Source organism: Carex rostrata, chromosome 10 (genome assembly GCF_964058835.1).
Source record: "Carex rostrata chromosome 10, lpCarRost1.2, whole genome shotgun sequence".
NCBI lineage: Eukaryota > Viridiplantae > Streptophyta > Magnoliopsida > Poales > Cyperaceae > Carex > Carex rostrata.
This window is the reverse complement of record NC_135927.1, coordinates 8,465,819-8,478,376: the sequence shown is the minus strand read 5'-3', so window position 1 is coordinate 8,478,376 and position 12,558 is coordinate 8,465,819. Positions and strand designations below refer to the sequence as shown.

The window sequence follows — 12,558 nt, the reverse complement described above, 5'->3', positions numbered from 1 at the left end:
AGGCATGTTGTTCGACAAGTTATTAAGTTATCAATATTTTATTGTTGCACCAAAGTATTATAAGAAATTAATTCGATGCCGAAAGGTGATCCATTAATGGAAAAACGATATTTTGGTTTAAGATGGTTGTAAGTCTCATAAAATGTGATGATTTATTAATATAAGTTATGATATGATGAAGTGTAACAATGTTGAGGAAAGTTTTGTTTAGGTAAGTCGGAATTCAAAGTGTATCATTAGGGATCCCTGACTTACCTGGGAACTAACCTGGCTGTGAAGTTTGTGTGTATAGTAATAAAATGGAAAATCATATCATATATTTTGAGCAAGTTGGGCCTTTATTTGAATGCAATTTATTTTATTGGATATTTCGAACGCTCTAGGGATTATAAGTTTTACGATCGAACAGAACATTGAGTTTAAGAGTCAGAAAATGCAAATTTTTTTTAGGATAATGAGTTTGTGAAGGGAGATACAATAAAAAAATAATTTGTTTATCTTCAAGAATATGAGTTTGATATTGGTGCGTTTGAAGATAAACAAATTTGAATTGGTGCGTCAATTTGAATTTATTTTTGAGAATATGAGTTTGATATTGGTGCGTCAATTTGAATTTAGGTATATCTTATATTACAACTCTTGGCTGTTGAAACAAATGGATTGTATTGGTTCCAAAATTAATTTGCTACGATCCTCTATATAGGCTATTTAAATCATGATCTACATTGGAATCTATTAGTTTCTTTTAACGGCATTTTAATTTATAAAACTTGATGTGTTGTTTGCAATACAAGTAATAAATCCTAAATTGCACTCAATCCGGTTGCAAGTGTACAACCTTATCGAGTAGTACTTAGGGATCGTCTCCATAGGGACAAGTTGGAATATCAAATCTAACCTAACAATTTAATTTAGTAAAAGAAAATAAAAAAGGTTTTTGTTTGTTCAAAAGGTTGCTTTGGTTTCGATTAAAATGAATTAAACTAAAGTCTTAAAGCAAAATCTGATTTTTAACAAGTATGAGAAATTAGGGTTTCTTAGGTTTCCTATCCACTAATGTCACGACTAATTGGTTTATAAATTTCTGTTCTTATATTTATGAAGACATAATTTGGTGTTGTAGGTACAAAGTGATATCTCTATATTAATACCATCTCTAAATTAGGATAAACGTCACCTCTCGGTACTTGGCTACTCTAATCTAAATGACGCGGTGCCTATCGAGGAAAAGTCTAATTCAGATTTGAACGTAAATAATGGCCACACCAAATCCAAACGGGTCAAGGAGTTAATGGGTTTTTATTGAGAGTGACAACTTTCCTTGAATGTATGGGAGGTATTCTAGGAGTTTTGAGCAATTAAAATAGTTTTAATAACTTGACTATATGGGACGTATTTTCAAGGAGACTTTGAACAAGTTTTAATAACTAGGACTAAGTGGGTTTTTATTAGTAGTTAAGAATTTCGTTGGTTTACTACAATTAGAATTAATAGTATGTCTTGGGTTTTGCAAGGAGAGCATTTATTCTTTGTACTTTATATATGTATCAAAGCCCTCTGTTGAAAACGGCGAATTTGAATGAAAAGTTTAGTTTGTGTGTTTGTGTGTGTTACTTGAGTTTTTTACCGTTTATACTCTTCTCTTTACTACTAAACCAATACGTGAGCTTAACAGGCAAAATCGTAACGGGACCGCTTTGCGTCACTAAAGTCATTAAGTTCTTACTGTCCCAATTGATCTAGAAAACTATTTTTCACCTCTCGGTACTTGGCACAATTTTCTAAACTATTAGGTAAAGCCCGTATAAGAAAAGCGTCACCTCTCGGTACTTAGCCTATCAAATACCCTATTCCTTTTGGTCTGGACCTAATATTCAATTTCTCAATTGCAAATACCAAATCCTAAGGTTTCATGTGATTTCGATTAAGTCTTCACAATCAATTAAAATAAAGAATAAATCATAACAAAGAACAAGAATATATAAAATAAAACCAACTAAATCATAACAAAAGTTTCAAGTACAACCCTAATCAACCCTAGAAAAGCCCTTAGCCAGTCATGGCTAAGACACAAATGAAGTCAAAAGAATAAAAGAGTTCCAAAGGAAAAAAATTAATAAAACTGGTTGATCAATGATGTTCTCTCCTTCCTTCTTCTCTCTTCCTTGGTTTTCCTTGGTTTTCCTTGTTCAAAACTAGAAATTCTGCCTAAAGAACCGTCCTTAATCTGTTCTACAGGTCCCCTTTTATAACCCCTTGTAAAACCTAGAAATAACTAACTAAAAATAGCAAATTCGGGCTCTGAACCGACCTAATTGCGGGCCGCAATTAATGGAGGTAGTTAACAGACTGCGCAGAAAAATCTGGAGAGGTCATTGCGGGCCGCAATAAAGGTCCTTGCGGGCCGCAATAAAAGTTCGAAAAATGCTGTCTGGAAGCTGGCTCTGTCTGATAATGTTCCGGCCCGCAATAACTTCATTTCGGTCCGCAATAAATGTGAAAGATGCTCCAAATTTCGTGTTGACTTGCTACAGATCACCCGTTTTGCTCCGTTAAGCTCCAAGCACTTGATTACCTGCAAAATAAACATAACTAGGGCAGTAACTTGAACTTTTGGACATTTCTAACCTAATTAAACCTAATTTAATCAAAACTTGGCTTAATTTACATAACAAACCCTAGGTTTCAATAGATACAATTTCGGCTTATCAAAAATTTATTACTTTGTTAAATTAAATAAGTGTAAGAAGAAAAATAACATAGAAGAATGAATAACTATATACACTATTTATGTTGTACCTTAATTTAATATTTTAATTTATGTGGCGTTACAAAATTAAACGGGTTCTACTTACTTAATCTATTCTAATTAATTTATATTTTTTAAAGTTTAAATTTTGAATTAAAAATTTGTACGTTTGTACGTGTTATTTAATACATATAGGTTTTAATGTGGTAATCAAATATTTTAACTACATATTTGATATACAATTTATAATATATTACATCCTTACAATCTTTACTGTATAAAAGTCATAATTTATTTATTTACGATATAGTTCATCCAATGTGATTATATACAATATATCATCTATTTCAATAGTGTCTATAGATTTATACACTAACATATCCCAATAATATATCATGTAATGAGTTAACACATGCTAAATAAGTATGTAAGATAATTTGTATCGAAATCATAATAAGCTAGATATACAATTTATTTAATAATAATTACACAGTTTTATTTCATTTATGCCATGTTCAACTAATCAATCATTCAAGGGTTTAATCAAGTCTACACATTGGATATACGGGGTTCGATTATATATTTCGGACCAGGGACAAGTTGTACAACCCCTTCTTTTTTGCATTACTTAAATGTTATTTTTCTTGGAACTTACCCCTTCTTATCCACTCTATTTTTCATTTATTTCCGAAATTTTAGTTTTGTTTTAATTAATCGAATATCGTTCGATTAACCATTTAATTAAATAAAAAAATTAATTAATTTAGACGTGATTTTAATTTAGCTAATTAATCTTGTTTTAAAATTTCAAAATATAACATTATTCACACTCAACTTAATTCATTACAAGGCATTAAGTGTATAGTCACAACTCTGCATATATGTACATCACATGATACTCTTATACATTTTTAAGAGCCGTATATAATTTATATGTATTTTTTTATTATTCAATTTGATAAATCGACTAACATCTGTATTTGTTAGGCATCATACGTACAATATATATTACACATCTACAATTCAAAAAATATTGAACGTTTAGAATAACATACGAAAGAAAATATAATCAATATTCAACATACAATATACATATATATCTATAATTCAACAAATATTACAACACTTGACATTTTCTAAAACCTGGAATTAATTATGATATTATATAGTAATCGAAATCCTATTTTAACATAGCTACACCCAATCAAGAAGGTTTTGAATTATTTTATTCTTTAAACGTTATTTTTATTTATTTAATTTAAAAACTGGAAAAAAATAGTCGATATCAACACCGTAGTTTAACATCAACTTTAATCAAACGTAAATAACTTGTACCAGAGCTTGAGGATTGATAGGTTTCAAAACATCACAAGCAATACCTGAAAAGAAATACTTAATGCTTCAACTTCTTACTACTACGTACACTCATAAAAAGTGCACGTGTAACCTATACCAAATATTTAAAATGATGAATAATAACTAATATTTAAAAAAAAAATCTTATTTAATACATTTGCTTGGGCCGTGATAAAAAATTATAGACATCACAATGATTTTTTTCGATTTTTACATTTGTAACATATTTGAAAATTGCCGATCTAGTGATCCAGAAATTTTTACTGTTTTTTACTGTTCACCCAGATTTTCAGATTTTCAAATTGGCTTAATAAATATTAAAAGAAATTCCAAAAAAATGTCAAATTTGGTCTCCAAGCACATATTAATATGGAGAACAAGATGAACTGTTTGGATCAGTCATTTGGGCTTGGAATCAGTGATTGATAGTCCAATGCATTGCAATGCACCATAGCCCATCTCTCTCTCTATCTCTCTTTGTATATATATATATACACAGACACCCCTCATTTTGGTATACAAACGAATAACACGAAGAAAACCATAATTTTTGCAATTCCCAACTATGGATGTGTAATACTGCTTCACAGTTTAAACAACACATCAAAATTTGTCGGGATAAAAAATTATGTATCAACTTAGTATAATCTCATTTTATTAACAAAGTCAACTATCTCATGACCATGAGTCAACTATAATAACATATTATTATGATCATACTCATATGTAATAACACGAAGACAATTATAATTTTTGGCTATATATATTTGAGTAAAGTAACCTTAATTTGATTCATGCTCCAGTCTGACCGATGGCCGCTCTAATGATAATAACACTTCATTTATTCCTAATTTGGATTCGATATACACTTACAACTAACCTTAATATTTATTCCTAAATTAATGATATTTTATTCGAAATTTTGATGAAAGGAACAACTCATAAATATAACTTTCAATATTATACAAATCTGCTTGATTTTATATATAAATTTTTGAATTATAAAATTCTGTAATTATTTTTAAGTGCTTAATTAATTAAATACTGTAAAATATTGCAACCATCTAAGATAGAATGCATATCCAATATATCTGTTTTCGAAATTTCTGCGTGACAATCACAAGAAAATGTTGCTTTTATACATCTATTATGCCATGATTGCATGCATGAATTTTCTGTAGATTTGGAAATCTTGTAGAATTTTTTATTAATAGAAATTATAAATAAATAATATTCTTTATATAAAAAAATATTCAGACCAAATATTCTCCCATTAATATAAATGTTTGAGTCTAACATTGCGGTTTCCAACAACAATTTTTTCTATCTAAAGAATATGCACGCTTTTTTTTTAAAACTGGAGCACCAATACAAGCTAAGAATATAGCACATACAACCATACAAGTAGTTACAATTCCAAAGTTTGAAGTTAAAGAATATGAATGTTTGTAAAAGGCAATTACTTTAGTCTTAGCCTACTTATAACACGACAATTTACAAGAAAGAAAAACATATCCTAATAAAAATCCTAGTATCAAAGAAAGAGACAACATTCCTAGGACTGTGGTTTGAACCCTAGACAGTACAAATTTGAATCCAGAATTTAAGGTATATTTGTTCAGGGTTAATCATTATCTTCGCATACTTCTTACAGCTGTAGATTTTGAATGCCGGTACAACGTGAACATTCTCAGATTTTGCTATTTGGGACCACCGGTTTATATCCACCTGCGACCCAAGAAAGGAAATAATGAGTACAATAAAGGAATTTATATTTAATTTGTTCTAATGCACATCACCTTACTAATTTATTTGTTCAGTACTGGTATAAGTATTTTATAAGGATTTATGATCCCAGTGAGATTAGTACCTCAAAGAATTTAACTAGCGGAAATGACATGCACAACGATTCGACACATGATGTGAACTCGGCACATTCAGCATTGGATGGATCGTTAAAAAAGACGATTATATGCCCTGCATAACGACATTTGCATCATATTATAAGCAGCACTCATATTTAAAACCCATGCTGTCAATGACTACAATAGTTAATCAACATATTTAATTGCAACATGTGGTAAAGATGATACCATTAGTAATAAATGATATATAGATCGAGTGCTCACCAGGTGAAGAAATTGCAACATTATACTCTTCTACGCTGCTGACCTTCTCAACCCCTCTTTTAAGTTTACTGTCTGAAATGTCCTCACCGACCAAAGCTTTTTCCTCATTTTCCTTCACAATTTCATCCGATTTCCCTAGCTAATTTTTTCAATGAAGTATAACACTAATAAAATCAATCCGACAAAAGTATAAAAAAATTGGGCATGTCAACGATCAATCTTTAACTAAGCCCGCAATCGGAATTTTTTTTAAGTTTGAAAAAATGTTCCTTTTAATTTTTATTAAAATCTGCATCATGAGTAAAGATAGTGTGTTTTGGACCTGATGGGCATCGAACGGACCCAAACTTTTCTCAAGTTCTGTACTGAACCTTATCATTCTATTCCAAATTAAGTAAGATGAGTGATTCTTTCGGGAAAGAGAATACTTACCTCAAAAAATGGACTGGAAAATAGGTTGTCATCTAGAGAGTCATCTTGATAGAATTTCTTGACAAGATTGCTAAATTTGATGACCCTTTTCCATTGGTTCAATCTCATCTGACATGCTGCCAGTTTATTGAGCAATGCAACATTTGGCCAAGCATACTTCAACCCAATCAAGTATTTTTCATACGCTTCCATGTATTTTCGTAAGTGGAACAATTTATCTCCTTCATCTCGAGCTAATTTTGCCATGTGAACACGCTCCAATATGGTCGTAACATTGTCATTTAATGGGTCTAATATGTGGGCCTGCCGTGCCCCTTTAACTGCATTCTCAAACCTGACAAGTAAATGCCGTGTTAAAACTTCATCCACATTGGAGTATTAGCAGCTAATATAGGAGAGAACTTTTTTTGTATTATATTAGCAGACAATAAATTTGAAGCCCTGTGTGAGTTCAATAGTCACTTGCTATTTGTAATGACCAAAATATTGTTTGATTCAGTATCGAATCATCTAATACATACTGGCACCGTGTATTAGTAAAAAAAAAAAAAAAAATAACCGGTGCATGCCTAAAGAAGTGGTTACAGAGGACAAGTTAGAGACAAAGTTTGGATCGTACCTTCCTAATGCCATCTCAATCTTTCCATGAATAATGCATATGTACGACTCCCATAGCATGCCAAGGGAAAATGGGGGTTCCAGTTTTGGTGCCAACTTGTGAGCTTTCGAGATTGTTTCCTCGGCTTGGTCAAGTCTATTAAGACTGAGAAGACGGTCAGCCTTCATTGCGAGGCTCTGGAAAATACAGATATTTTTGCAAAAAAATTTAATCAATAAAACTATGTAAAATTTGTTGTTATTATTTTTGAAAGATAGGATAATGTGATACATCTTCTATATCATTTTTATTTTTAGAACTAACAGCTCAGAGGAAAAAATCCTTGCATTCAGCAAAAATGGGTACACGTTGCTATCTATGCTTCCTGCACCTGAATGTACCAGGATATGCCGACTGAGTATGTACCACTGGTAACAGACTCCAGTGCATCCACATTGACATTGTCGTATAGAAAAAAAACAGAGAGAGAGAGAGAGAAAATAAAGGGGTTAATTACATATCGAGTTATCGTTCCAGATGCAATGAAGCTGTCAACTTCCTCCTGATGAGTAGAATTATCAAGGTGGACTTCCAGTTCTTTTGTGTTTTCAGATAGCTTCTTCTCCAGTCGGTCCTCCAGTCTCTTTATGTTATTGGGTAATGCGTCCTGGTTTTGGAGTTCTCTAAGGCTGGAATTAAAAGGACATCAATGCAGAAAATTAATGTAATTTATATTGAGGGGCAAGACAACTTCTGATGCACGTAGGGAAAACAGTTTTCAACTTCCTATCCTTAAAACGAAATGTTACTAACTTATATAAAGATCAAATCCTTACATGTCTAAAGTTACATAATGATAACACTAATTCAATTTGACTGCGAGTTCTTTTATAAGAATTTGAATCTGTAACAATCTAACGAGTTATCGCAAAGATGAAATCTTGTGACATCAAAAAGAAAAAAAGAAAAAAAAAAACCAATACCTAAATTCTGTTAAACCTCACTGTACTGGCTCACTGTACTAAGCTCAAGTCTTCAAGAAGAGCACAGAAAAATGAGAAAAGGAATACCACAAAAAGATAGCAATTTAGATTGTACCACTAACCTTAGCATTAGATCGCAACGAGACATCTTGTTGTGGACATCACGATTATCAGGATTGAGAAGAAGAATTTCCTCATACCCTTTCAGAGCCTCCTCAATATGTCCCTCATTAAAGAGAGTATCAACCTGACTAATACTAGAAATTGTACTTGTCTGAATGTTGCGCACCACAGGGTCAATGCCCAGAAATGCATCTTTGTATGATCGCCTGATGATTGTGTTTGCATTCCTGGTGCTTGATGAACCCCTATGAATCAGGGCAGACATGATTGAAGAGAGGAAATATGATGGATTGGTAATTTTTCTTATGTTATGGATATCAGGAGGAGGAGAGCAGTAGTAGAAGAGTCATAAATAGTTTAATCCAGGTTCTTGGCTTCTTGCTTATCTTTGTTTAATTAATGCAGCTTCGTAAGAAGAAGTTAGTTTGGACTTCAATTTAGTGTAACAGAATATCTAATTAATAACTAACTTCTTCTCACATGCTTTCTAACTGACGTGATTGTCCCACTGATATGTCGTTAATAACGGCCAATTCTTTGTTGTCACATATATTCTCCTTCGAATTTGACACAGAAGATCAATAATATATATATATATATATATATATATATATATATATAGAGACTAATATGCATTTGGTAGCATATGGGCCGATATGCATACGGTCCAAATTTGAAATTTCAAAATCCAAAAAGTCAATCTGAACCGTTCATCTTGTTCTCCATATTAATATATGCTTGGAGACCACATTTTACATTTTTCTGAATTTGTTTACTATTTATTAAGCCACTTTGAAAATTGCTGATCTCTGTTTCTTTGTGGTTCTTTGTGGTTTTCTTGTATTTCGAATTAGTGGCTGTGATCTCTGTTAAAGAAACAGAGAGAGTGAGGGATTGGGTTTATATAAAAACCAATACACCTCTTCATAACGGGTCAGCACCTTTTCATAACAGGTCAAGTTTCAGATTCAGATTTCCCATAATGGGCGTACCAATTAATAAATCCAACATATTGGTATCAAAGCTTTTATAGCATGTATTCTGGTTTTAATACATAATATGTATTTTTCTGAAAATTAATTTCATATTTCAGAAAAACGCCTAATTTAAAATTTAAAATTTGGATGCAATTTTTTTTTTTTGTATAGAAATTTTCCATATTTGATTTACAAATTTTTTTTTGGGTAAATTTGATAAATCTAAATACGAATTTTATTTTAAAAACGTATCTAATTATGTTCACTGTTTTGAAGACTTTTTAAATGTATCTTTCGGAAAAGCATTGCCAAACAGTGATCTTGTACAGTGAAAAATGGAGATGCAAAACAATTCATCTTTACTAGTAGAAATTTATTTTTCGGATCTTATACAACTGGGTTGGACATTTTTCTGATCCAAATGAATTACAACCGTCCGAAAAATATTTTTGGTAGCCACTGGAGCTTGAACCCGAGCATGTTGTATATAAGACTAAGGTCTTACCACTACACTACAATGATTTTGATGTCATTAAGTTGATTCTATATATTATATATACTACTAAACAGTATAATTTCCACTACGGTTTCAATCTAAATGATTTTTATCTGTGTTTTTTTAATTATACATTATTCATTAAAAAAGATGTTCAATCTAGTACGGATTTTTGATGAATTTATACATCTTTTTTTTAATAGAAATTATGCATTATTTTGTATCAATTTTTTTTAATATTATTTTTCGTTAAAAAAAAATTGCATTATTTGTATAATTTTTAGTGAGAGTTCTGTACAGTGAAATAATTACTGATAATAAAATTTATAGAATTAAAAGATGATTGTGAAAGTTAAATAGTTTTGCATGAACATATGTCGTGATCTAAAAAATAAACTGAAAGGGTGAATGCATAATAGGTTAGTTTGATAAATCACCTTGCTGATTTGACAAGCATTTTCTCACTAACTGGAGGGAAGCAAAGGAAAATTACACGTGTCGTCACAGATAAAACCTGCATGTTAAGAAACTGGCTGTATTAGTTTGCTTATGTATCAGAAAACAAGAGCACTAAAAACACATTAGTTTAATCCCAAATAAGGTTTGTAATTTCAATGTGCAATTAATCTGGAATTTAATCAAATTTTACATTGGGCAATTTTTAATTTTGGAAAATTCGGTTAGTGTCAATTTGAGTTACAGCTCTGCAAACCACAAACCATTATTGAAATAATAACCAGCACATTTGTATTCCAAGTGTCCAACTAATTCCAATACCAGCCCCTAGCTGGTACAATAACCAAGATACTACAACCAATGACAGGTTACAGAAAAAAAAATCAAGTCAGAAGTAACCTGGTGCAAAGCCTGATTTCTCGCATGTCGGCCTTGTACTCTGACAGACTCACATGAGGACTCAGGCCGCAGGGATGTGGCTTACTTGAACCATTGCTGACAAAATAATCTACCACTAGAGAAGGCTGTACCAGTGAATCCTAATTTTAGTAAAAAAATCCAAATAGTATAAGGTCAGGATTGCGGGAATTTTGCAAAAATGATAATAATGGCCCGGGGTTATTACATGAAACTGTTAATCCTAGAAGCACACGTTACCTTACCTTGGGAAAGACTTAACAGGACGGGCCCGAAGCGCCTGGTTGGAGTTCCATCCCGCAAATCCACGCAAGTACTCAACACCACATCTGCCTTCATGCATTCAAATCCGAACACACATCCAAAAAAAAAGACTTCATCTCTTTTACAAAATCAGATAAGAGAAATTCAAAAGAAAGAAAGAAGACGATGAAAGCACTATCAATGGCCTCCTGTGTTCCACCATGTCTTCCCTAATCTCTCTTTAACTGATTAATTGCAATGTACGATAATAGACTAAAAAATGTGAACTAATCAGCCTGACTAGAGATAGAAATAGTAATATTATTATGTGATGAATAACAAATTCCAATCCATTGCAAGAGCTTTCTATTGATTCGCATTTCAGAAATTTAGAAGAAAGAACCTTGTGAATAATGAAAGCATTATCCCACTTAACACATCTTATTTTTTTTCTTCAACATGAGTTGGGGAGATCTGTTATGAAATAATTGAACGGTCCAGATCTAAACAGATATCTCTTTAATATTCGCACAACTTCTAATTGAACGGTCCTGATCTGAACAGATATATTTTGTATGGAGGTTTTCAACAAATCCGGATTGTATAGATTGTATGGAGGTTTTCAACAAATCCGGGTTTCTATTTCAACAATTCGATTTCTTTTTTGTTACCTTCGGTGATATGAATTCTTATTGTACGTTGGATTTCAACAAATAAAATTTTATTTTTCAAAAATAATATTATATATTTGTTTGATTAATCTAATACTAATGGTAACTTGAGGTTTCAAATTAATCTAATACGAATGATAACGTTCTTTGAGTGAAAACATAGGCTCAAAATACAACGGAAAAACCCTTACAAATATTTAAATTAAACAACTTAATTTCCATCTTTGTCTAAAAAAATATTAATTAGCTTATGTTAATGAAGTTGACACCAGTTCTATCTAAACTGATTCTAATTCAAATATTTAAAAAACAAATGACCTAATTCGACCCAAATCCAGCCTACATAAATTGAGCCCAATTAAACTGAAAGCAGATATATCATAATGGGCCACACTTTTAAGCCCAGTCCAATTTCAGACACCAAGTTAATTTGAAAACCAAAATTTTTTTACAACTAAATTCAACACATATCAGTCAGTTCTTAATATCGCACTCGCCAAGTGTCTTCCTTCCCTATAAACACATTGGATCCCACGGTCTATATACTTCTCCGAAAACCCACACAAGGAACTCCTCAAAGAAACCCCATTGCAAATCTTTCATCTCTCCTCCTCTCCTCTTCCTTGTACCATCTCTCAGAACTGTTGAAAATAACAACACCGAAGGCCCAAGGCCCAAGTACTACTTCTAGATTGTTTAAGAAAATCAAAGTCGGTAGTTGTAGGCATTCTAGTGATTTGTAGTTTGGTATATAGTACAAAATCTAGAATATAATCATGAAGTACAAAAACCGACATATGGAAAGTTGGTAGAAATAGAAAGTATATTCTAGAAATATCCTAACCGACTTTAGGATCATATATATATATAGATGTAGAGCTTGGTGGGAAAATAAAGTGAATAATAGAACCAGAGGGAGCAAATATAG

The 12,558-nt window shown here is 31.7% G+C and overlaps 1 protein-coding gene across 1 annotated transcript; it reads right to left on the bottom strand.

The window, feature by feature from the left end:
• Nucleotides 1-5,680: 5,680 nt before the first annotated feature.
• Nucleotides 5,681-11,055, bottom strand: LOC144560249 (TPR repeat-containing thioredoxin TTL1-like). Its single transcript, XM_078309412.1, has 11 exons — nucleotides 10,957-11,055; nucleotides 10,699-10,838; nucleotides 10,544-10,547; nucleotides 10,281-10,357; nucleotides 8,370-8,615; nucleotides 7,656-7,953; nucleotides 7,286-7,461; nucleotides 6,667-7,000; nucleotides 6,235-6,373; nucleotides 5,976-6,082; nucleotides 5,681-5,833 (listed from the first exon to the last, which is right to left on the bottom strand). The coding sequence occupies exons 1-11, from the start codon at nucleotides 11,053-11,055 to the stop codon at nucleotides 5,681-5,683; spliced, it is 1,773 nt and encodes a 590-aa protein (XP_078165538.1).
• Between the last annotated feature and the right edge of the window lie 1,503 nt (nucleotides 11,056-12,558).

What these genes read in the sequence shown, in the direction of transcription:
- LOC144560249 (XM_078309412.1), bottom strand. Translation starts at nt 11,055, where the DNA reads ATGAAGGCAGATGTGGTGTTGAGTACTTGCGTGGATTTGCGGGATGGA. An exon ending in GCATATCCTGGTACATTCAG is followed by an intron (nt 7,462 to 7,655) that starts GTGCAGGAAGCA and finishes TGTATTTTCCAG; the next exon opens with AGCCTCGCAATGAAGGCTGA. An exon ending in TTTCCAGTCCATTTTTTGAG is followed by an intron (nt 6,374 to 6,666) that starts GTAAGTATTCTC and finishes TGAAAAAATTAG; the next exon opens with CTAGGGAAATCGGATGAAAT.